Source organism: Ovis aries, chromosome 3, assembly GCF_016772045.2.
Source record: "Ovis aries strain OAR_USU_Benz2616 breed Rambouillet chromosome 3, ARS-UI_Ramb_v3.0, whole genome shotgun sequence".
Classification (NCBI taxonomy): Eukaryota; Metazoa; Chordata; class Mammalia; order Artiodactyla; family Bovidae; genus Ovis; species Ovis aries.
This window is the reverse complement of record NC_056056.1, coordinates 222487658-222512503: the sequence shown is the minus strand read 5'-3', so window position 1 is coordinate 222512503 and position 24846 is coordinate 222487658. Positions and strand designations below refer to the sequence as shown.

The window sequence follows — 24846 nt, the reverse complement described above, 5'->3', positions numbered from 1 at the left end:
TCATTCAAGGGCTCGTTCACCAGTCATGGGTTCACTGACAGGTAGTCAGGGCGAGTTCCGTGCTGGGTGATGCTGGGACACAGATGTCCCTGATGGGGAGGGCACAGCTGGGCAGAAAGGTGCAATAGCAAGGACTGTGGGACCCTGGCCTGCAGTGGGAGGCCGGAGGCCTTCCTGGAGGGGGGGGCCAGGGTTCTGGCTCCCCTGGCCAGGCTGTATCTTGCTTGGAACCAGGAGAGGGGAGGGCATATAGGGTATGAGCAGGGGAACTGGCAGGAAGGGACAGCTCAGAATGGGAGGGCAGGCTCCCCTTGGGATGTGTCCCTAACTCCTGGGGGCAGACAGCACCTCTCTTGAGATCCCACTGTAATGACTCTGCTCTTGACTCACTGCCCTAACCTACCCCCATGTTCAAAGAGAAGCCTGTCTGCCCGGGACCCAGCCCAGGCCTGGCACATGGAGGAGGGTCAGAGGTGCCCACCCAGTAACAGTCAGGCAAAGGAGCCAATCAACTAATGTATTTTAACCCCAGGAAATGTGTCCAGTCGATTTAGAGGTGTCTGCTGCCTCCTGGAAGACCTGCCCCCTCCCTGCCCTGTGAGTCCCTACCCTAATCTCAGTTTGCACTGAAGGAACCTGAGAAGCTCCAGTGGGCTGAGACTGTCTCTCACAGCACCACCGAGTTGGACGTCAAGGCCGGGTTCCCCGTGGGGAGGGAGACAGAGGCAGCAATTACAACACTGGCTCAGATCTTGGTAAAGCCAAGTCACAAGGCTTTGGTTTCTGCCTCCACACTCAATCCTCACACCTCAGAAAGCACAGCAGATACGAGTGTGCATACGTGTGATTAAAATCAAGGTTGACAAAAATAATCGACGAGGACCTACTGAAGAGCACAGGGAACCCTACTCCATCGTCTATAACCACCTAAATGGAAAAAGAGCTTGAAAAGGAGCAGACGTGCGTATAGGTGTAACTGGATCACTTTGTTGAAACTAACACAATATCATAAATCAACTGTATTCCCATGCGAAGTAAAAACTTTTTAAGAATCATCGTTGACAATGTGCAGTTTAGAATTAAGAGAAAATCAACCCAAATCAGTGTCACTAAAGCCCCAGGAGAAGCTTGCAGATGTCTCTGCAGACACAGCAGAAGGGCTAAGGGCCCAGGCACTGAGGTGGGAGCCCCTGTCTCCCAGGAGGCAAGGGCCCCCACTAGTTGGGACCCTGGGCAAGTCACTCCCCACCATGGGCACCCTCACCCAAAAGGTGGAACAACAGAACCTTTCCAGAATATAGAGAGGAAGGCAGAATGATGGGGTTTATCCCAGGGGCGGCCTAGAGTGGAGAGAGGGGTTCCCGTAGGGGTGGATGGGAGATTCCCCTCCCTGAGCTGAGCCCACCACCACCCCACCCTCACCTTCCAACCCTTGAACTGGGAGGTGTAAGGGAGGGTCCCCTGCGAAAACAGTTTTCGAGGCAAGTGGAACAGCAGCCCCCACCTAGGCTCTGCTTGAAACCGCACTGTGGCCCTGAGCGAGGATTAGAAGAAGATTTGGAACCATGCTGAAAATTGATTTCTGCCCCTCTTCCTGTAACGCTGCTGGTTACAGGGCCTCCTGCTTTACGGGCCTGGCCAACCGGCCCCAGCCACTTGTAACCCTGCAAAGCCCACGTAGCAGCTGGTCTGAGGGCCGCAGAGGCCCCGCGGCGGGGGCGGCCGAGTCGGCTCACTGCAGACGGTGGACGGCGGCTGCCTTGCGGATGAGCCTGGCGGTCAGGGGGGAGTTGGGCTTTAAGGCATCTCGCTCCATCAGAAGGCTCCTGGGGAAACAGAGACAGGGTCGGTGCTGGAACCTTCTAGAAGCTGGGGGATGGATGGCTCTCCACCCCAAGGCAGGACACGAGCAGCACGGGCTGGGGCTGAGCTGGCAGAAAGCAAGACGCCCCCTCACCCAGTGGTGGAGGGAGGGGCTGGCATCACGGCCCAGGGGACAGGTGGGACCAAGGCCCAGAGGCAGGAGACAGGGCCTTGGCAGGGGTGGGGAGCGGACAGCAGGTGGGCAGCGCTGTGAGGTTGAGAAAACCTGGGCTCCTGCCCCGCGTCTTCATGCTGGCCCAAGCCGTCGGTGATTGGAGAGCACCCTGGCAGTGTCCCGGTGATGCCCAAGTGCAGAGTGTTTCAGGGTGGGCACACCGCTCTGGCCTCACCTGCCCCAGGACTGGGGGCCTGTCCCCTCGCCATAAGGAGTGCCTGGACCAGAGGGTGGGGCGAAACTGTGGAGACGGGGGGAGGACCATGCCTGAGAATGCTGGAAAAGACCCTGATGCTGGGAAAGACTGGGGGTAGGAGCAGAAGGGGACGACAGAGGATGAGAGGGTTGGATGGCATCACCAGCTCGATGGACATGAGTTTGAGCAAGCTCCGGGAGTGGGTGATAGACAGGGAAGCCTGGCGTGCTGCCGTCCACGGGGTTGCAGAGTCAGACACAACTGAGCAACTGAACAACATGCCTGAGAATGTTCTGGGGAATCAAGTGGCCAAAAGGACAGTGAGGGGGACATTCCAGCTTTCAACAAGGGAGGATAATTTAAGACAAAGACCCCCCCCCCCAAACAACTGGCCATAGTGATCCTCTGCACTAAGGGTGGGGTTAAGGGGCTGGCACGGGGGCGGGGGACACCATGGCAGGGGGCCGAGGCTTTCTGCTTTGGAGGGGAGGGGGACTGAGCAGCGTGAGGACGCCAGGAGGGCACCCCGCTGGCAGTGGGCTCCCCAGCACCCCCAGAGTGGACCGCATCGTGCCCCTCAGCTGACCCCGGCTCCCCTGCTCAAGGCCTCGCCCGTCTCTCTGTCCACAGGGCCCCACCCTCCCTCCCAGCTGCCACCAGGCCTGGAGCTCCCCAAGCAGCTCCAGCACTAGGGAATGTGTATGGCTTTGCACGTGGCCGCGGGGGGCTGGCAGAGAGGGCCGTGCGTCCAGGGTGCTACAGGCTGTCACCACTTCCTGCGTGTCTGTCCACACTTGTGGGACACACCATCCACGCCCGTTTCATCAGCGCCACCAACACCTGCACTGCCCGGTTTGGAACCACCACTGAGGAAGCCGGGCCCTGGCCCCTTCCACCGGACCTCTGACCTCTCGAGTCCAGCAAGGGCCCCCTGTGCAGTCTGGACTTGCAGCACCAGCTTCACAGGGCCTCAGGACACCCCTTCCGCCCACCCGGCACCCCGGTTCCCCTTTCCCCTTGGCACTCCAGCTGGCCAGGAGACTTGGGCGAGGAGGGGGTCTCATCTCAGCCCCAGGGCACTGGGGCCAGTGGGGCTGAGAGAAGCCGGGGGTGGGAGCACGGAGGTGGAGGCAGTGGCTGGCTTCCCAGAGCTTTCTTCCTGGGGTGCCCCCACCCCGACACCCCCAACCCTCCAGCCACACCCCTCCTCCTGAGCAGATCACCTCTGAGCCGGTTAAACCCGCTGCTCTCAGGAGTCCCCCTGAATGTCACCTCCAGGGGCCCCCTCCCACTCTGAGCCGCCATCCACTCAGCCCCTCCATCACAGTGTCCCGGGCAGTGTGCCCACGCCCACAGCGTTTACGCACACATTTGTGGGATGAACCACTTACTCCCTGCAGGAGAGGGAAGCTCCTGGCAGCCTTGGCTGGGGCCTACCCGCCCACCTCTCCCCCTGGCACCTGGCACAGTTTGGCAGGACAATGTGAGCCGAGGCCTGAAAGCTCAGTGGGCGTCAGCGGGTGCAGGAGAAGGAAGGACGTCCCAGGCAGAGGGGCGGCATGTGTGATGGCCCAGGGGCCTGCATGAGTAACAAGCTCAGCGTGGCCAGGACAAGGAGTGCGCTGAGGGGGCAGGGCGGGGGTGCTGAAGGCAGGGCCCTCAGCCCCTTTGGTCGAGTTGCAGATGCTCAGAGGGGAGAACCAGGCACCCTCGGGGCCTTGTGTCTTTGCAGGCTTAGAGACAGGCACCACCTTGGGCCAAGCCAGGTGGGAGCCTCTAGGCCCCTGGAAGTCCGGGGGAGACCCCCGAGTGAGAGGGGCTGTGCTCGGGGTCCTTCTTGGCTGGGCTCTGGGCCAGAATGAGGAACTCACCGGGCCACGTGCTTGTGGAGGCCGGATGAGCAGTTCAAGGCCGCGTGAATCAGTAACTGGTTGAAGACGTCTCTCTGCAAGATGCACTGGGCACGTGAGACCCCATGACGCAGGACGAGGGGTGGGGACCCCCTTCCCCACTGCAGGCCGGCCAGTCCTCAGGGACAAGCTCACGGGGGTATGAACCGCAAGGACCTCCCCACCTCGCGGGCGCCCAGGGGCTGCGGACTGCGGGGTCTCCTGGCCCCAGGGCCCTTGCATGACACGCGCAAGGCTGGGGCTCACCTGGGCATTGCTGCCTCCAATCTGGACCAGCCGGTAGCGGATGGGCAGAAGCAGCTCCACCACGCGGTCAGGGCTCCCGTTCTGGGCCTCCACCAGGGCCTGGCACAGGGGCAGCCCCACGTCGCGGGCCAGGAGGTGCTGGCAGTTCTCCCCCGGGGACCTGCCGGCCCGAGAGGGTGCCCTCAGCCTGGGCTGCCCCCGTGACAGTGCATCGGCCTCCCATCTGACTCAGGTCCCTAAGAGGGTGGCCTCCTCCTCAGCCCAGCGTCCCTGGCTCCGTACCCCACACAGTAGGGGCTTTGATCAGGTGGTTTGACGGAGGACAGGCCACCAGGGACGGGAGAGAACAGGGCTCTCAACTCAGTTCAATGGCGCTGTGGCCTCGGGCCGGTGTCCTGATGCCTGACCTCAGTTTGCTCATCTATAAAATGGGAGTAGTAGAGCCGACCTTGCAGGGAAAGCAAGTCAAGGCTGGTACTGGAGCTGGTGCCGCCCCTGGACTGAATGAACAGCTGGGGCAGGCCTCATCTTCCCAGGGCCCTCAGGAGGTGGCCGATCTGGGTCATGAGGGCTGGGGGCCTTAAGCTATGGCCAAAGCCCCAAGAGGAGGAGCAGGGCAAGTGGCCGTGGGTGTCACCCTCCCCTGGGCAGCCGGGACAAACCGCCAGGGTTCCTGGTCCCCAGCTGTAGCCCTCCAGTCGGGAGGTGGCTGGCCACATCCCTGGCGGCCTGTACCGTGCCTCCCCAGACTCTCTGGCCCCGCTGTGATTGATGTGGGGGATGTCGCCACGTCACTGCCCCTGAACCAGCCTGTCCCACCAGCCGAGGAAACAGGCTGAGAGCAGAGGGCTGAGACCCAGTAAGGGGCAGTCCCTCTGGCTCCAGGGCCTCCCCGCCTCCCCTGGGCGTGACATTGACCTTGACCTTGAGGCCTAGAGGATAGAGACTGCTCTGTGTCCCGGGGGGGAGCAACTGTACCCTTGAAGGGCACGCCCCACGGGAACGCACACCTGGGGGAGACTGAACACCTGGGGTGCACGCCTTCGGAGGATGCACGTCTAAGGGGCACCCCTGGGAGAGGCCCTCCACGGGCATCTGTGTGGCTGTGCTCACCTGGGGCCGCCACGCTCAGCCTCCCAGCAGGCAGAGGCAGTCTGCCGCGCTGCCCCCACCCCCCGCCCCAGGCCCTCCACGTACTCGCTGACGTCCCGCAGGGTGGCCAGCAGCTCCTGCGTGGTCTGGGCATCCCCTGCGCCCAGGGACGCCATCAGGAAGTGTGCGTCGTTGAAGAGCAGGACGTGGTCTTGGCTGTGCTTCCGGGTCACAGACAGGACGTCCTGCCACCGCTCGCCCACAGAGACCCCTGGGGACACAGGGACACCGGCGGGCCTGGTGTGAGCGCTGAGTGCAGGAGCCTCTGGCCCCCACAGGTGGTTCCACGTGAGGAGGCCCCGCGAAGCTGGCAGGTGGCATCTGGCTTCGGGCTTAGGCCTGTGGGCCTGGCTTACGTACATTAGCTTTGTTTAATCATAAAAGCAGCAGACACGGGTAAGGTAGAAACCCAATCAAAATAATAAAAGCTATGGAAGGGTGTTCAGTGAAGTCTCTGACCCCTCTGACAAACCCCAAACCACTGTAATGGAGAATGAAATGACAACCCATTCCAGTCTTCCTGCCTGGAGAATCCCATGGACAGGGGAGCCTGGTGGGTACAGTCCACGGGGCTGCAAAGAGTCAGACGCGACTAAGCCAAGCCACTGTAAAACTTCCTCTCGTGGTTCTCACTAGGAAGGCCCCTGACACAGGGCAGGGGGCCAGTCAGAACCGACAGAATTCATAACGAGCCTCCTTTGGGCCTTCCTTCTGGGGCTTCCCTGGTGGCGCAGATGGTCAAGAATCTGCTCGCAATGCGGGAGACCTGGGTTCGATTTCTAGGCTGGGACGATCCCCTGAAGGAGAGCATAGCAACCCACTCCAGTGTTCTTGCCTGGAGAACCCCACGGACAGAGGAGCCTGGCGGGCCGCAGTCCATGGGGCTGCGAAGAGCTGTCGCAGGATCGGGCACGACTGAGCGACTAAGCACCCCTTTGGGTCTGTATTTCCAGCTCGAGACTGTTCCTTCTGCTCTGCCCTCTCACACCACCTCCCCTCCCGTCCCTCATGGATCCTGCAAGTTACCCAATCCCCCCTCCTGCTCCTCGCCGAGGGGCCACGGGAAAGGGCATCATAGCAGGGAGCGGCCTATCCAGCACTCCAAGGATGGCAGCCAGGGGCCTGTTCCGGGGGCGAGCGAGCGGCACCCCCTCGCTCTGTGGACTGTACCCCCCAGGCACGACCCTGTGGTTGCCCTGGACCTCCATGTCTCTGCCCGTCAACTGGAGGCAGCCTGGAGGCTCCACTCTGCAGTGAGGAAGCGCGTGGCCTTCCTCTTCCTTCCCCAGCCCCACGGCACCCCGATGGGGCCTCCCAGCCTCCAGACCAGGGCCCGGCCCTTCTGAGCCCCTCCTCACAGGAATTTGGGGGACCCAGGCTTGAGGCCCGAACTGGGCCTCCACAGACGAAGGGTCCACAGGGTCGGGGTCAACAGGACTCAGCTTCCCCGGGCCCTCCCCACCCCACCCAGTTCTGGAGGGCTCTGGCTGAGCAGAGACACAGGCCCCACTGGCCGGGATCTGGTGTCGCAGCCCAGTTACCCCCTCGAGGGTGCCCCGGCCTCCAGCCTGGCCTCCCCCGGCTCAGCCCGCTTGCTGGACGGAACCGGTTCAGCCCGGCCCCACAGGCCCTCCAAGAGGCAGATAAAGGCAGCATTCATCACCCTCCATGCCCGCCCCTCAGCCTCCTCCGCCCCATCTGAGCACGCGGACCATGCCGCTCGCTCGCCCCCGGAACAGGCCCCTGGCTGCCGTCCTTGGAGTGCTGGATAGGCCACTCCCTGCTATGATGCCCTTTCCCGTGGCCCCTCGGCAAGACCCTACACTCCCTTCTGTGGCTTCCATCTCACCTCCTCTAGGAAGCCTTCCCAGAACACTCTAATAATGGCCTCATCCCCACTCTGTCCCACTGACCCGGGCCCTACAGTGGGCACGGGTTTGGCTCTGCTGAACCTGGGAGGGAGAGGAGAGCCATCTGGTACCCCCAGCGGTCGGCCAGAAGCCCTCCGTGGCCCCCAAGAGTACAACCAACCCTGTCTCGGCCGCGTCCAAGCATCGGGTGACACTGTTGAGAAACGCTTCTCTCTGAAATCCCTGGGCATTGAGAAACTGAGATGGCACCCAGAGATGGGTGGCCAGGTGCCACCTGTGCCTTGCAAGCTGGGTAGGTAGGCTGTGGGAACAGCAGGGGCCCGCCAGGATTGGAGCTGGAGGCCTGCGCTCCGAGGGGCAGTGGGAACCAGGAGAAACGGCAGCGGGGGCCTGGCCCCTGGCCTGGGGCTGCGCTGTCCCGGGGCTGAGAGCAGGCCCTGGAGAAACTCGCTCAGGCACTCCCACCGGCCTGGGTCCCAGCCACAGCACCTCCCGCTCGTCACAGGGAGGGGAGGATCCAGGAAGCAGACAGGGCTACCTTCCATCTGCAGCCGGTACAGCATGGAGCAGCTGTCCACCACGTCCAGCATCGCCCCGCTGGCCCGCAGGCTGGGGAGGATCTGGAAGACAAGGGCGGGTGGGGGGTGAGGGGCTGCAGGGACCGCCTGAGTCTGCCCGTCGGGGCCAGGCCCTCAGCTCACGGAAGCCACCGCCAGCGTCCCCTCCACCCACCCCTCAGGGCCATTCGGCTCCAGGGCCTGGGCCACTCCGGGTGCCCGAGGGACACTGGACAGACTTGGGAAAGAGCCCAGCGCGCTGGCATCTGGGGGAGTGGGCATCGGGCCCTGGCCCACCTCTCACCTCGTGTCCCCGCCTGGCTTGATAACAACTCCACCTTCCGCCGGTGGGTCTGCACCCCACCCCACAAGCTCCCGTCACCCTTCACTCCCTACCACGAGGAGTGCCTTAAATAGGATGAAACTTATATAGCGTTTCCTGTAAGAGCATTTTTCTCCAGGGTTCAGATCCTCAAATCACAAGCATGTTTGTGCCCCAGACTCTGTTCTTAAGCCGACAGTGGGGTGCCCAGAAGTTGAGTTACGTTTTTTTCTTTTAAACACACATCTTTGGCTCAAAAGAGTCTGCCTGCTAATAGAGGAGACTTGGGTTCAATCCCTGGGTCAGGAAGACCCCCTGGAGAAGAGAATGGCAACCCACTCCATTATTCCTGCCTAGAGAATCCCATGGACAGAGGAGCCTGGTGGGCTACAGTCCACGGGGTCGCAAAGACTCAGACATGACTGAGTGACTAACACTTTCACTTTCAAACATATACTTAGGACCTGGAGAGAGGGGGAATAGTTAGGGTTGAGTAGGTGGGGATTTTCAGTTTGGAAAGATAAAAAAAGTTGCAAGAATGGACAGCGGCGAAGGCTGCACTGCAGGGTGAAGGTACTGGTCGCCACTGCTTACCATGGCAACCGCACCAGTAAAGCGGTCACCACGGTAACCGTACACACAAACTGGTTGCCACAGTGACCGTTCACTTACACTGGTTACCGTGGTAAAATACGGTACATACGCTTTATCTAGTGCTCAGTGGTGTCCGACTCTGCGACCCCATGGATTGCAGCCCACCAGACTCCTCTGTCCGTGGGACTCTCTAGGCAAGAATACTGGAGTGGTTGTCATTTCCTTCTCCACGGGATCTTCCCGACCCAGAGATCAAACCTGCGTCTCCTGCATTGGCAGGCAGATTCTTTATCATTAGCACCACCTGGGAAGCCCCAGCGTATATTTTACTACAATAAAACAAAAAACTCCTGGCAGTTCCCTAATGGTCTAGCGGTGAGGATTCACGCTTGCACTGCCATGTCCCAGGCTCAATCCCTGGCCAGAGAACTGAGATCCCACAAGCGACGCAGCACGGCCAAAAACATTTCAGGCAGATCGATGTTTTCACCAAATAAAGGCACTCTAAATGACTAGAAGGAAGCCTGAGGTTTCAGAGATGGGGTGTGTGTGTGTGTGTGTGTGTGTGTGTGTGTGTGTGTGCGTGCATGCGAATTCCTTCATGTTTGACTCTCTGCAGCCCATCGGACTGTAGCCTGCCAGGCTCCTCTGTCCGTGAAATTTTCTAGGCAGGAACACTGGAGTGGGTCGGCATCTCCTCCTCCAGGGGATCTTCCCACCCCAGGGATCGAACCCGCACCTCTTGCATCTCCTGCATTGGCAGGCGGGCTCTTTGCCACCGAGCCACCTGGGAAAGCAATCTCCAAACGCCCCCAGGTGAGCAGAGTCAAATCCCGTCCTGGGTTTCAACACCGCCCTTGGAGAGAATCAACGCTGTGAGGTCCTGCACGAGAGCTGGGCTTCAGCTCCGGCTGTGGGTCTGTCTGGGGCAACACGGACTGGATCAGGGAGCTATTCGAGACTGAAGGTAAATCGACGCGATAAACTGAATCGAGTGCAAGCGTGGACTTACATGGTCATCGTAAATGGTCAACGCAGCCTCGTATTCGCCCTGGAAAAATGAAGTTCCAGGATTAACACGGGGAGGAGGTGAGATGAGATGCTGAGACACGAACTGAAAACGCCTCGACAAAGGCCCCGGCCTGCCTGCCCACAGCTTGGTGGGTCTTGGGATGGGAGGAGAGGAACCCACCCCGCCCCAGCCCTTCCTTCCCCAGGCAGCTGCTGCTAGGGCAGCCCTTTCCGCGCAAGCATCGTTTTTCGCATGAGGCGCTTGTCGAGCGGCTGTGAGCTCTCTCATCTATTCCTTCCAGGACGGTTTCTTCCTCTGTCTTTCCCTCACGGCCCATTCAGCCGGGGTCACTGCGTTCTCGAGGACGCTGTATTGCTGCACTCTGCATATCCTTACAGGGTCCTCACCTTCCAAGCATTTCTCTTTGGACATTTAGGGAGCTTCTAGGTTTTCTCTACGACAAACTGTAAGAAGAGCCCTTATAATGGGACCCAGTGGTGGGGTCGCTGGGGTCAAGCATGGCCCCACATCTGCGCCCCCACTGAGGTGAAGCACTGTGAGGGTCCCATGGCTCGTTCGGGCTCAACCGTGGGGTGCGGGCCTGGAAGCTCACTCCAGGGGCTGCCTTGGAGCAGTTCACACTGGAGCTGCCTTGTCGCCACAAAGGGCACACGTGTGTACAGGATTTCTGAGTGCAGGATGGTGGGAAATACCTGAAGGAGTTCAAACCTGAAAAGCTGTTTGAAAACGTGAGGGCCCGACCGCACGAGAACACCGCTGAAACGCACAAAGACACGGCCCTGCTCGGCAGGGCACGAACAGCAGCACGAGGGGGAGCCTCTCTTCCCTGGAGGGTGAGACCCTACTCAGATGCAAGGCCCCCCACCTCTGCAGGGTAAGACAGCCGGCCATCTTACCTTCTCGATCAGATATAAGGCCCAGTGCCAGTAATTATGACAAGCAAGCATGTCAGAGCCCTGGGGAGAGAACAGGAGAGTGAGAAACATCTGACAGCCCAGGGTCGGGCGGCGGGGAGGCGGTACGGGGTAAGCAGCTGCTGTCCGTGTCAACGCAGAGCCCCGCAGCTTTGGGTGCAGGAAACAATTCCCAGCCCCTGCCTCGGCTGCCCTGGCTGGCAAGTCCATGCCTGTCCATTCCTTCGGCCCTGAGCCTCGGCAAGCGGTGTGCCTGAATTTACCGAGGGGGCTGAAGCTATGGTAGGCTGGCATCTTAGCCCCAGGACAAGGAGACAGGAGAACCAGAGCCACCCAGAGGGGGCCACTTGGCTCCCCAAGCCTCGCCTTCCTGAGGTGTGGTGTGGAGAAAACGAGGAAGTCCATCCAAATGGCTACAGAGGCCGACTGTGCCCAACAGGCAGGGTGTCCCAGTAAAGCCTGACGGACAGCTGTGCCCAGGGCCGGACCTCCACAGGCCCTGGCACAGCCCACGGGATAAGAGGCAGGGGCGACACCTGGACGGCTGCGGCTGCTCTGCTTAGGGCCCCACCACGAACGCCAGCCTACAGGGCTGCGGCAGACACTTGCTTCTCTGCTTGGACACCTCCTGCCTCCTCCACTGCCCACGTCTACCTGGCACCTATGTCTAAGGATTCAACCCTCCCAGCTCCCCTCCATCACAGGCCACTACGAGCTTCTGTTTACAGTGATCCTACACCTCCGTCCTTTGTCTACAAACTCCTACTCACCCTTCGACATTCATCTCATAGGCTGCCTCCACCAGGAAGCCTTCTCTGACTGCTTCCCCCTCAAGCTCAATTGGGTAGGATGCTTCCTCTGGATTTCCATACCCCCAAGAGTGTCCCTGTCATGCTGTGGTCATGCTGGGAGCTGCTGGCTCCACTTGACGGGCCTTTTGAAGACAGAGATGCCTAGACAGGACTCTCAGTGGGGTCCCTGGGATGAGGTAAAGCCTGGGACACTGACTGGAGCCTGAAGAACTGAGCTCAGTGCCGGCAGCCAAGGGTCGGGGGCAGACACTGGAGGACGGGAAGGGGAGCCGCAGGCCCCGCCATCTGCCCCTGGGCCGTGCAGCCGGGCTGGAGGCCACCAGGAGCCACCGCGGGGGCCATGCACAGGCGTCAGGGCCCAGCGCCTGCCAGATGAGCCCAGCCATCAAGGGCTGCCTCGTGTTAGTCAGACCAGCGTCCAAGGGTGCTCCTTTGGGGCCAAGGGCCTCACGGCAGTGGCAACAGCAGGTTTTCAGATGAGGAAACTGAGGCTCAGAGGGACTGGGCTCTTGCCCTGGGGAGAGGCCAGGCCTCAAGCACCCAGGCCCAGGAAATCCAGAGTCTGGGGCAGGAAGTAGATGGAATGAATACAACTGACCTGGCCTTGGCCAGGCCTCCCCAGCCTCCCCCTCGGAGGGCATGGACGCCCAGGCGCCCCCTCCATGCAGGGTCAGTCCTGCCAGGAGAGTCTGAGGTCCAGGGCCTGACCCACACTGTGCCCCCCACTCCCCACCCAGGGCCGAGGTCAGGCCCAGGGTCTGGGGATCCTTAGAAAGACATGAGTCTGAACCTAATGCCTTCACAGTTCTCCAAGTTGACCTTGCACCTGCTCGCCTGCTCCACCTAATACCCCTTCTGCAGAGGCCGGGACGCTGCCTTCTTGTCAATGACTTCTCACTGGCCCTCCTCGGCCAGGGAGCCGCTGTGGGGCACCAAGGTGGCCGAGCCAGCCCCCGCTCCCTGCCGGGTTCCTGGTCTCGCCTGCGTTTGCTCAGTCGCTGACCACCCGCTGCTGGGTGCCCACCGGGGCCCAGAGAAGGGCAGGGCAGCAGACCACCCCTGGACAGGTAGCCCGGGTGTGTGCCAGGGACAGACCCGAGGACAAGAGGCACGGGTGAGGATGGAGGGCCACCACAGCTGGGCGCAGGCGGGCACAGGGAGGCCCCAGGGCGGTCAGGCCCCAGGAAGGGCCTGGCAGGGCTTGAGGGGTCTGGACGGCATGGGTGCCGCTGCCCCACCAGGGACCTGATCCCCGCATGCCAGCCCTGCAGACAGTCGCTGGGCCCTCATCCACCCCGTCGGCCCCTGGCTGCACCAGCTGCTCCCTGAGGACACTCTGTGGCTCTGGGGTCCGTGTCCAGCCCTCTAGCCAGTGGCGCAGGAGGCAGCTCAGAGCCTTCGTGGTTCTCACCAGTGCCAGGCTCTTGTTTGCTGCCGTTGTTTAGTCGCTCAGGCGTGTTCGACACTTTGCGACCCCGTGGACTGTAGCCCGCCAGGCTCCTCTGTCCATGGGATTCTCCAGGCAGGGATACAGGAGTGGGTTGCCATTTCCTTCTCCAAGGGGGGATCTTCCTGACCCAGGGATCGAACCTGAGTCTCCTGCATTGTAGAAGGATTCTTTACTGCTGAGCCACCTAGGAAACCTCGGTTCTTGTTCACCCAGTAATTTTTCTTCTACAGCCAAGTGCCTCAGGCCACAACCAGTTCTAGAATTACCTGCAAATTGCTGGCAGGTGTTGGGGAGCCATGTGGCTCCCAGGGGACCCTGTGGTTTGCTAGGAATGCTTCCAAGCGGAACATAAGTTTCCCCAAAACTAAGCTGCACCCAGTAACCCTATCTGTTAATCCTCAGCTTAACTTAGGACAGATAGAATTTTCCAGGCAGGTGGATGGACAAGAACCATACCTTCCAGTGGGCTTCTGAGTGCTGCATGAACTCCAGTCCTTCCTGGACCTCCGCTTTCATCTCGTGAATATGCGCAACGGTGTGCACCGACCATGCATCCGTCGGGTTAATGGATAAAGCCTGCGTGGGTGAGGAGGGGGAGGGGGGAGGACAAGGCAAGATGAGGTGTGAGTCAGGCCACCTGGTGACGAGGCGTCCCAAGCGCAGGGGCACCAGGGGCCTGGGCTCTGCCTCAAAGTAACGACCCCAAAGACCAGCCCGTGAACCAAACACTGGATGCTGCCAACGAGGGTGTCAGTGCCCATTTCACAGATGAGGAAACTAAGGCTCAGGGAGGCTGAATGACTTGCCCAGAGCCGCACAGTGGGGCGGCAGTGGGGTCTTTCCAACGCAGGGCTTATCCAGGCCCTTCACCCCAAGCCTCCGGTACACAGCTGAGTCACGCGCAACACGCCGCCCAGCGCGTTCTCCACCTTCCTCTCAGGGCTGCCGTGGAGGCCAGTGGCCCCTGAGTGTGTATGGACTCCGGGGGCTCTCAGCTGCCCCTCCCGACAGTACACACGCGAGGACCGCACACACGCGAGGACCACACGTGTGGCTTTCCAGGCTCATTCTGATACTGCTAGTAACAGCGACAGCCACTCACAGGACCGGCGGAGTCGCCGGTGACAGCACGGCGGAGCAACGGAGGCTACTGAGCGCCTACTGGACCCGGCACGGGGCAGTCAGCCAAGCTTTCCCGCGACGCTGGGGACCACCACACGGGCCCAGGCCCCCCCGACCCGACCACGGGCCCCCCCGGCCCTGCCACCTTGGTTCCCCCGTGCCTTTCACCTCTGCCCCTGGCCTGGCCCCTGCCAGGTGGTCTGCGCTGCAGCAGGCAGCGTGAAGCCCCACTGCACCGGCCCGTCTGGTCCGAGTGGGGACAGAGAAGGGGCCCGCCTGCAGGGACGCCGGGGGCCTGGGGCGCCCCACAGGACCGGGACGCTGCAGGAGACCCCGGGGGTGCAGCGCGGGGCCGGGGCTCAGGGCAGGGGCTGCTCTCACCCCCTGCAGGGATCGTGGCCGCCCTCCCCGCTGACCTGTTTCCCCCACAGCTTCCTGGGGCAGAGTCCGTCAGGGCGGCCTGGCCCTGCTGTCCCCAGACTTTGCCCCCAGCACCCGGCCCGCCTGCCTCTGCCCTAAGCCTTGGTCTATCAGCCAGCCCAGGCCTGCCGCTCCCCTTCCCCACGGCCGCCCTTTGCTCTTTCTGCCCTGGGGGTTCAGCCTGCAGACGAGGCCCGGGTGTCATCATCATGAAGCCTCTCCCGATCCCAGAGGGGCCTGTGGCGCTTACTCTCAGTTTCCGAGAAGCCTGGCCTTGCCCAGTACCTGTCTGTAGGGGTCTGGTGCTGGGGTCCACGTGTGGGCGCCCGTAGGAGAACAAGTGTGAAGGGAGGGAAGGGGTCCCCCCACATCACCCCTTCCTGCTCCTGTGGTTGTGACCCTTCACCTTTTGGCCGCCCTCTGACTTCCTGAACCATCCTGCCACCCACAGGTGCCCACACAGATGGCGCCCAGCAGGAAGGCCCAATGCCAAGGTGTCCAGGGAACCTTCCTGCAGCTGGCCCCCTGGGAGGTGACACCTGGTCCCCCAGCACAGAGCCAAGAGTACCATGAAGTCCCCCCCCTCAAAGCCCTGACTCGGGACTGCATCACAGACCCTGTCACCTCCTGTCAAGTCCCGCCTCTATTTGTGAGCCCAGAGGTCTGCAGAGACGCATGTGCCCTGTGGCCCCAGGAGGGCACCGCTGCCCCCTGGGGACGGGGAGGGTGCTGGGAGCCCTCCAGGGCAACGTCTGGGGGAAGAGCCCTGCTGGGAGCTGGGCAGCAGGTCTGTCCAGGCAGCACGGATGGTGCTCAGGCAGCCTGGGGGAGCCTGGCGCTGCCGTCTGTGTGCTGGGCGGCCTTGGCCTTGGCCTCCCAGAGCCCGGCTGCCCTCCTCTGAGTGATGAAGGGCTCAATGCCTCATGGCATGCATCCAGCAGATGGACTGGGCACATCCAAGTGAGGGCCACCCTGAGCCAGGCCCAGGAGCGGCCTTCACTCCCGGGTACATGGTGGTCCCTCCCTGGGCCTCAGTCTCTACTCCTGGGAGGGGATGCGCTGGAGGAGGGCCCTCTGAGTCAGAGAAGCCGAGGCCCTGGGGCCTGCAAGCCAGGCTGTCCAGGGTGCGTCCAGGGTAGCGGCCAGCCAATGAGCCCCAGCACAGAGGGAGGGGCCAGGCCTGCAGGAAGCACTTGGCAGCCCACCCAGCTCTGTGCCCTTGGCTGCGGCTCCCTCTGGTGGACGTGGTACACAAGAGAAGGCCTGGCCAGCAGGCCCCAGGGCCAGGTCAGGGCCCACCCGAAGCAGCCTGAGGAGATAAAACTCGCATTTTAAGGCAGGACAAGGAAAATTAAGCATGAGGTCCTCTCTGTGCTTGTTCGGGCTCCTCCCTGGCTCCCTGTGCAGCACACGCCTGCATCACACACTGACCAGAGCTCCTCAAAGAAGGGAGCGCCTGCTCGGCCCTAGAGACGGAGTCTTTCCTCTCTTCTGACGCTAGCAGCGTAAGTTCTTCAGAGAACACTGCCCTTTCGCAGCTCTGCAGCGGGGCATGGTGACTTGCTGCTCACTTTGTTCATGCTTATCCAGACTGTGTGTCCTTGGTGGTCTTTAGGGAAAATATCCGGATGTCATTTTGATGTTCGGTCCTTTGTCTCACAGAAGTAGGCGACTGTACCTTCAGGTTCTAACAGGCAAACAGTGCTCAGAACTGTCTGCTTCCCAGTTTACAATCCTCAGTTTGGCTCGAGTGAAATTCCCTTTCTTTCCTTCCTAACTTGAGAGTTCAGTGGATTTTTGGCGACAAGCCTCACTCAGCACCTAAGGGTCCCCTCCCGGGGGCTTGGTGCTATCAGCGACGCTTAGAAACCTGCGGTTCCAGGTGGGGGAAGCAACGCTGACACCCGCTTCGCACCTACGCAGTCTGGGTCCAGAACACACAGGGGGGTCCCTGGAGACATGGAACCGGGGGTGCACAGAGCCGCCACGCCATGCAGCCCAGAGCGGGAGGGGCAGACGGAGCCTCACGGGCCTTCCCCACCTGTGCAAGGTAGCTCTGCAGACCCGGGGGGCACAGGTGGCCAGAGGGAGCCGCCCTCCCTGTTAATACAAGCCCTCCCAGCAGGAAATGGGGTGCAGAGTGGGGGGCCGAGCCTGGCCTGCTCTGCGCCCCGACACAACTCAGAGCTCCCGCACCTCGGGAAGGGCCCGCCTACCTCTTTGGCGAGCTTTTCTGCCCGATCATAGAGGTTGGTTTCCATCAGTCCAAAAGAATAGATGCCTTTCACGTAGCTGGAAACAAACAAAAATGATCATTTGTTAAAAATGGATGGGAACCATTCCATCCATGACACGGCAGGTACAGGGTTGTGTCTGGACATATGCCCTACATGGAGTTCGAATCTTTGCAGCTCATTATCAGATCAAGTTAAGATGAGGTCATCCTGGATGAGGGTGGGCCCTAAACCTAATGACTGGTGTCCTTATAAGAGAAAGGAGAGGGAGGTTTTGGATGCAGAAGACACACGGAGACACACACAGAGGACAGACAGTCAGGTGGAGACGAAGGCAGAGACTGGAATGGTTTCAGACTTGCCAGTCCCCACAGTCATCGGAGCCAATTCCGTAAAATAAATACACCTCCCTCCCTCCTCCGCCCTCTCTCTCCCCCTCTGTGTGTGTAAATAACATAGCTATAGCTATACATATCCTGGGTTTCCCTCGTGGCTCAGTGGTAAAGAATCGGCCTGCCAATGTAGGAGACTTGGGTTGGATCCCTGGGTCAGGAAGATCTCCGGGAGGAGGAAATGGCCACCCACTCTAGTATTCTTTCCTGGAGAATTCCATGGACAGAGGAGCCTGGCGGGCTAAGTCCTTGGGGTCGGACACAAAACTCAGTGGCCAAATAACAGCAAACACACATCCTGTTGGTTCTGTTTTCTGGAGAACCCTAACACAGCCCTTCAGTCTCTTAACCCACTTGCCCTTCACAACAATCCTGTGACGCAGGCGCAGTGGAGGCGCGCCCGTGTGGACGTCCCTCGGCCTGCTCACAGGTAGCCCACGCCTCCCTCTCCTTCCAGCCCGTGGTGGCGCTGTGCTTCCTGGCCTCCTGGGGGGGTGATTGGATCTGGCCAGCAACTCAGAGCACTTCACTCTGAGCACTGATGTCATTGCAAGTCCCCCAGGAGAGCTCTCTTTCCTCTTAGCAGCTGGTGTGTCCAGAGAGTAGTGGCTTCACCAGCTGGGATCCCAGAGGGAAACAATGGCATGGGCCCAGAGCCTCTGCCCGCCTCTGACGGACATGTATCAGGAGGGAGAAGCCTGCCTTTCTTGTAATAAGAAGTGGAGCAAAAGAGCTAGAGGATGTTTGTTACTGCAGCAAAAACTACTTTGTGCTGACTGATACATGATGGTATTACTTCATTCCCAGGATGGGATAAAGATCAAATGAGGACCCGAAGCCTTTTCACTTTTTTGTTTTCTGGCCGAGACTTGTGGCAAAACCGTAGTTCCCTGACCAGGGGTCCAACCCAGGCACAGAGGCCTGACCCCTGGACCACCAGGGAACTCCCACCTTTTCACTTCGGAGAAACAGGAAATAGCAACAGCAGTCTCATGAGTTTCAGGGCAGAGGAGAGAGGCTGAGACAGGAATGATGTGACTCCTCGCGGGCACCAACCTGCTCAGGGGGACGTCAGGCGTCCAGAAGGGATAAACTCGAGCCACAGAATCTCGCATCTGCTCCTGGTAGCCCAGGTAAAAGTAGGCATCGTGGGAAAACTTCAGAGCCAGCATGTCTGTCGGGTGCTCCTGGAGAATCTGCTCCCACAGCTCACAGGCTTTCGGGAAGTTCCTGGAAGCCAAGAGAAGTGTCTCAGCAGCCCCGAAATCAGTTCACCCACGGCGAGTGGAAGGGGCTTCCCTCCTGCCAGCGTTACAGCTCGCACTGAGCTGCTTAAAATACACAGGCACTCTTGCTTCTGTGTCAGCTTGTGGCTCAGAAAATGCAAAAGCCACTGGGAGGTTTTACTTTCTAATTCAAGCAAAAAAAAAAACTGGTTTCACAAGTTGCCAATTCACCTGAGACTGTGTACCCAGTCTGAGACGTGGAATTCCAGCCCTGCGCTGACATTCACACTGATTCTCCAGGGAGACAGTGAAGGACAGGGGAGCCTGGGGTACTGCAGTCCATGGGGTCAGAGTCAGACATGACTTAGCAACTGAAGAGAAGCAACACCAGGAAGACCGGGACGTCACTGCTTCAGAACGCCTATACTGTCAGCTCCAGGCATCCAGGTCTGCGGGCACCTCCCCCGCACGAACAGACACACGGGCTGTCCTGGGGGCACAGGACACACAGGGGGACAGGTGGGAACCCCGGGGGCAGGGGGCAATGGACAGATGCTCACCTGGTGTGTTAGGACCAGGAGTCTAAGGGCAAGGGTCTTCCTCTCTCTTTTATCTATTTCTTTACTGTGACCCTATTATTTCTGATGTTGTCATCCAGTCGCTAAGTCATGTCTGACTCTTTGTGACCCCATGGACTGTGGCAATTATTTTTGTAACGAAAATAATAACCAACCTATTCAATGAAACCAAATAAGCTGCTTTGAATGTCAGACTAGGAATCTGAACCAACCGTGTCCTCAGTCAGCTGAGGATACAGCGGCAGACAAGGTGCGGTTCTCAATCAGACAAGCATGGGAGGCAGGGTGGGCATCACCCCTCAGCCCCTTCTGCACAGCGCTGGGGCAGCCTGTGGCGCTGGCCTGCGAGAGTGGCCCCGGAGCGCCAGCCCCTGGCCCAGGGAGGCCCCTCACCCCTTGGCAAAGGTCTCTACTGCAGACACGTGCAGCTGCTCCCGGTGGGTCAGGGGCTGGGTTTTGGAAATCTCCACCATCGTCTTCACGGCCGCATCCAGCTCTTTGTCCAGCCTCACGGAGCTTCCGGTGCCAATCAGCACGAGGCCATTAGCGATGGCGTGGCCCATGGCTGGCGAAAAGGGGGAAAAGAGCTGGTGATTCCGACGGTCCTGCCCAGCCCAGGCAGGCCCCGCAGGTGAAATAAACACCCCACGTCCCAGGAGGGGCAAGTCAGGTGGCCTTAGGCTATGTCCCCACCCACAGTGCAAAGCTCGGATCCTCACCATGCACGTGGAGGTGCAGCAATCCTAACACATCCTGCACCCGCCCCCCCGAACACTTTTCCAGCCAGGGCACTCCAGGGAGCACAAGTGTGTGGGTCACCTCTACCTGCCCCCACCAGGTGAGCTGGTCAGGGGCTGCCCCGGGGTGCTTCGGGAGCCCCTCCACTTCCTTCATCAGCTGCTACTATCCCCGCCACCAGCACAGAGCCTCCTAGGGACCCCCAGTAGATGCTGTCGGGGAGCTGGCCCCCAGAGCACAGAAGCCACGACCCTGTCTTGGCTGCCTTCCTGCGCTGAGAACTTGGAGGCTGAGAAAGACTGGTGGGGGGGTGGCAGTGCCTTGCGGCCCTCGCAGCAGCCTTGCTGGCAGGTGCGCAGGTCCCCGGGTCCCAGCTGGGCCTGCCAGCCCCCACCCTGACAGCGGAAGGATGTCGACTGGTATTTCAAACTCCAGCCCCTAGCCCGGGTCCGGGACCTAGGACCCAACCCGAGTGCGGGGGCCACAGCTGGCCCCCGCGTCTGACCTGGGACCAGCGTCTGCTCAGAGAGCCTGAGCCCACGCCCAGAGGCTAGCTCCCCGACAGCTTCCTTCATCCCCTGTTCTGCGCCCCTTGCCCTCAGCGGGACCTGGCCATGGCGGAGGGTGGCGGGGGTGAAAGGGGGAGTCCTGCTGCCCTCCCCTCCTCAGCCCTTCCCCCAGCCCAGAACCTTACCCAGGCTGGGGCTACCCTGCTGGGGTTCTGGAATGCACTGGGCTGACCCCCATGCTTGCCATGCACATGGCTTGCCTGTGACCAAGCCCCTGTCCCCAGGTCAGTCTCCCTTGCCCCAGCCTCTCTAGGGCAGGGCGTCACTAGGGGGAGGCCTCACTAGTGTGCAGAGAGGCTGCAGTGGCCACTTCTTGTGTTTCAGGGGGTTCCAGGCTTTGGATTGAGACAGCCGTGTCTGATCCCAGATCCCCAGCTACCAGTTGGGTAGATTTGGGTGTATTTCTTACTCTGCCTGAATCTCAGTTTCCTCATCTGAGAAATGGGATCAGAGTCTTCCTTGCAGAATTACTGTACCATTAAGGGAAACATTTGAAAGAAACCTTCTATAGAAACTGGCATCTTTATGGGAGCAGCTGTTATTCCAAGCACAGTGGTGACTGTGATCGTCCCTTCCTCCTAACCTGGTCAATACCACAGGCCTGCCCTCTGTGGCCCAGCTGAGGTCTGTACTCAGAGAACCAGTAAGGGGCTGGACTCATGAAACACGGCCCTCAACCCAGGGGAAGCATCACTCACCGAAGGTCGGATCTGCTGCTTTGAGCTTTGACAGGCAGCCCTCAAGGCCACCAAGGCCCTGGTCGTTGGTCCATTTTACGTACTGAAATTTAAAAGGTGAAACAAAGCTGTCCCAAGGGAGCTTTCAGTTCATGTAAATGAAGGCATGTATGGAAACCTTTTTTCTTTCTTTCTTTCTAGAACACTGAGTATTTTCTGGACCTCAACTCAAAGAAAATGTAACTGGGTGCATCTCAGATGAAGAGACTTAATACACGTAACTCAAAGCACATTTTCGAGGGCTAGTGAGGCCTCTGTGTCCCAAAATGACGCATCTAAAGGAAAATCCTTCCTGACAGGTGACCTGCCCACAGTGTCAGCCTCCTCAGCCTCAAGAGGGCACTGGACATTTGGGTACTTCTATTTATTCTTTTAAAAAAAGAACCACAGTAAACATCCAATACAGAAAGTTAGGAAGGGCTTCCCAGGTGGCTCAGGGGTGAGAATCCTCCTGCCGATGCAGGGGGCACGGGTTCGACCCCCGGTCCACGGTCCAAAGGCCGTGGAGCAGCTAAGCCCATGTGCCACGATTACTGAGCCTGTGCTCTGTGCTCCAGAGGCCAGACTCTGCCACAAAAGGAGCCACTGCAACGAGAAGCCCCCGCTAGCCGCAACTAGAGGAAAGTCTGAGCAGCAGTGAAGACCCAGTGCAGCCAAAACTAAATTTAAAAATATATTAAAAGAGAAAAGAGGAAGAGGCGTACAAGCTAAAAGATCAAACGTGTCCTAATTTCCCTGGTGTTTCGGCTGCAATGCAGGAGACCCGGGTTTGATTCCTGGGTCAGGAAGATCCACTGGAGAAGGGATAGGTTACCCACTCCAGTATTCGTGGGCATCCCTTGTGTGGCTCAGCTGGTAAAGAACCCGCCTGCAATCTGAGAGACCTGGGTTTGATCCCTGGGCTAGGAAAATCTTCTGGAGAAAGGAAAGGCTACTCACTCCAGTATTGTGGCCTGGAGAATTCCATGGACTATATAGTCCAAAGAATTGGACTCAATTGATTGGGGTCTCAAAGAGAGTTGGACACGACTGAGCGGCTTTCACTTTCATCCTAATTTCATCTCATCATCGCTCCTGACAATTTGTCTCCAATCTCTCTGTTTTAACGCCTCCTTACTGATTTGGCTGCACTGGGTCTTAGCTGTGGCACTCGAGATCCCCGATCTTTCTTACAGCAGCACTGGAGCTCAGTGGCAGCACGCAGGATCTCTGACCAGGGAGGGAACCCCGCCCAGCATTGGGAGTATGAAGCTGTAGCCACCAGACCACCAGGAAAAACTAGGCATTAACCTAGTTTTTAAAACTCTGTGGGATGTTCCTGGCAGTTCACGGGGTTGAAAGTCTGTGCGCTTCCAACGCAGGGGGTGCATTTCCAGTTCCATCCCTGCTGGGGGAGCTAGGATCCCACATGTCAGGTGGCTCAAGCCCAAAACATAAAACAGAAAGAATACTGTAACAGCTTTGAAAGCTTCCAGTGCCATGCCTGTATGCGGTCACCACTGACCAGCTCTACTTGGACAGTTCGACATGGACGGCAGTTTGGCTGTAACCTTAAGCAAGCTATGCAGATGGAAGCTAGAGATCACTGTGCCCGTGTGGAGGCATCATGTCCTCGTGGTGCAAATAAATGCGGCTCTAAGACACACCAAACATATATCTCATGAACATAAAAATCATTCACCAGTTTAAGAAACCTCCTCTTGGATCTTTACAGACAGAACTGCCCCTTCCCTCTGCAGGCATACCTGGGTCAGGGTGGCATCAAACAGTCTGCAGGCCTCGTTGCTTGGGGTTGAGAGCGGCAGCCGGGCATCCTTCCACGCCTGTACACATCAAGAAGCGGTCTTATTCCTTGTAGCCTTCCCAAGGAGCACACATGAGCCTCCACCCCCAAACCCCGAAGGTGCTGATGCCTGCACTCTGCAGGTATAGGCCTGGAGAAGCCCCATCCTTGTGGGGCAGGTGCGGACTCTCAGATTTCATAGATGGTGCAGTTCAAAGAGAGCTGAATCCTGGGTGGGGCCATTCCTAAGTAACTGCCAGGGACTTCTGAGCAGCCAACTGCCCTCAGGCAAGCTCCTCCCTCCCTCTGACCTTTGGCCCCTCTGTGAAGTGGGGCTCTGGAGGATACCTGGGTGACTGGGATGTGTCCCCCAGGGCTCCCACGCTCAGCAAGGGGGAGGCACACATCAGGCTGCAGGGGGGTGTGCCCCAGCAAAGGAGGGGCTAGAGTTGGAGTCCAAAACCAGGGGCTGGTCCTTCTCCCTGGCCTGCAGGGTGCCAACCACCAAAGCGATCCCTCTCATTCCACTTTTCAGTCAGACATTAGGGAACACCTCCAGATCTCAAAACTCTGCACTGTATTGGCAGCCCAGGCATCCTGCCAGGGGCACAGGTCGCTCCCCCTACTCCCGGAGCACAGCCGGCAGCCCCTCCAAGTGACAGTGGGGGCAGGTCCCCTCGCTCCTCCTCCTCCTCCTCGGCTCCCCTCCGCAGCGGGCCCTAGACAACACCTTTCAGTGCCCGGCCTCCCCTCCCTGGGACTGCGGGGTTGCTGGGCTACACTGTTTAATAGGATCTGGGGTCTCCGAGGGGCCGGGCCTCCTGCCACAGATCTCTCGGTGGTGGGGCGCACGGGAGTATCCTCTGGCGCCTTCCGTGGGCCCGGGACGCCTGCGGGGCTGTCGGGGGGGGGGGCCCTGCCACCACCGCACCCCAGGAAGCTCTAGTCCTACCAGCCCCCGTGTCGCGGGGCCACCCTGGGGATGCGGGGCCGAGGGCGGCCTCCGGTACCTGGCAGTCGCGAAGCGGCGTGGTGGCGGCCATGGTGCGGGTTCCGCGTCCGCGGTGCGGGCTCCGCGACCTTCCGCGTGGGGGCGGGGTGTCGAGCCTCCGGGACGGGGCTGGGGGCGGGACGGGGCTGGGGGCGGGACGGGGCTGGGGGCGGGACGGGGCTGGGGGCGGGACGGGGCTGGGGGCGGGACGGGGCTGGGGGCGGGACGGGGCTGGGGGCGGGACGGGGCTGGGGGCGGGACGGGGCTGGGGGCGGGACGGGGCTGGGGGCGGGACGGGGAAGGCCCCGCCCACTACTTGCTTAGACAGACCCGCCCCGCCCGGAGGGTTGCCCTCCCCAGGCTGGCAGCTTTGGTGCGAGCCCCCGCCTACCCCGTCAGACAGGAGCCAGGGGCGGCAGGGGCTGAGTGCGGGCGTGGGAGGGGGAGTTGGATGAGGGAGTCCCTCTCCATGGGAACCCTCTGAGAGGGGACTGCAGTGCCCTGGGAGGCAGAGGAGCCCTGGGGCAGCGGTCCCTTTGAAACGCTGGCGGGTGGGGGCGTGGGGGGGGGCGTGGAGAAAGGGGTCCCAATCGTCGAAATGCGCATTCACAGAGGTCATTTTGACCTGAAGTTTAGCTTGCCCTGCACCCTCTCCAGGATAGAGGTTGTAAGCGGCCGGGAGGGAAAGTGTCTTTGAGACCAAAAAGAAGGTGATGTGACAGTTCCCCTCCAATCCTGCTCACCCTTGCAAGTAGCAGGGCTTTCTGGAGACCCTTGACCTGTGCTCCTGCAGGGCCTGGGTCCAGAGCTGGTTTTGGGTGCTAGGAGCAGCTTTGAAGTGGGACCAGGGGGCATGCTGTAAGGGCCCCAAGCCTGGGTGCCTCTGTCCTGGGTGTGGCCTGGACAGTTGCACAGGGCCTCACACTTAGGACCCCGTGCTCGCTTTAAAGCTCTGCTGTGG

General features: G+C 60.1%; 1 protein-coding gene across 4 annotated transcripts; it reads right to left on the bottom strand.

Moving 5' to 3' along the window:
* Positions 1 to 967: 967 nt before the first annotated feature.
* On the bottom strand, positions 968 to 23969 carry TTC38 (tetratricopeptide repeat domain 38). 4 transcript variants are annotated; one of them, XM_027968215.2, is made up of 14 exons: positions 23905 to 23969; positions 22857 to 22934; positions 21073 to 21154; positions 19461 to 19632; positions 18320 to 18493; positions 16854 to 16929; positions 13552 to 13671; positions 10816 to 10875; positions 9899 to 9937; positions 7952 to 8033; positions 5588 to 5753; positions 4391 to 4550; positions 4106 to 4179; positions 968 to 1826 (listed from the first exon to the last, which is right to left on the bottom strand). In XM_027968215.2, exons 1-14 carry the CDS (start codon positions 23935 to 23937, stop codon positions 1733 to 1735), a joined length of 1410 nt encoding a protein of 469 aa, XP_027824016.1. In that variant the 5' UTR covers positions 23938 to 23969; the 3' UTR covers positions 968 to 1732. The 4 variants fall into 4 exon arrangements, with proteins under 4 accessions (XP_027824016.1, XP_042103818.1, XP_042103819.1 ...); XM_042247886.1 differs by having other exon boundaries at positions 1777 to 1826; positions 4391 to 4489; XM_042247884.1 differs by lacking the exon at positions 4106 to 4179.
* Positions 23970 to 24846: the final 877 nt, after the last annotated feature.

Coding starts and splice junctions, on each gene's coding strand:
- TTC38 (XM_042247884.1), bottom strand. CDS start 23,937: ATGGCCGCCACCACGCCGCTTCGCGACTGCCAG. Junction 18,494..19,460: donor GTAGAGACCTTTGCCAAGGG/GTGAGGGGCCTC, acceptor CTTGGCTTCCAG/GAACTTCCCGAAAGCCTGTG. Junction 1,827..4,390: donor TTGGAGGCAGCAATGCCCAG/GTGAGCCCCAGC, acceptor CTGTTTCCCCAG/GAGCCTTCTGATGGAGCGAG.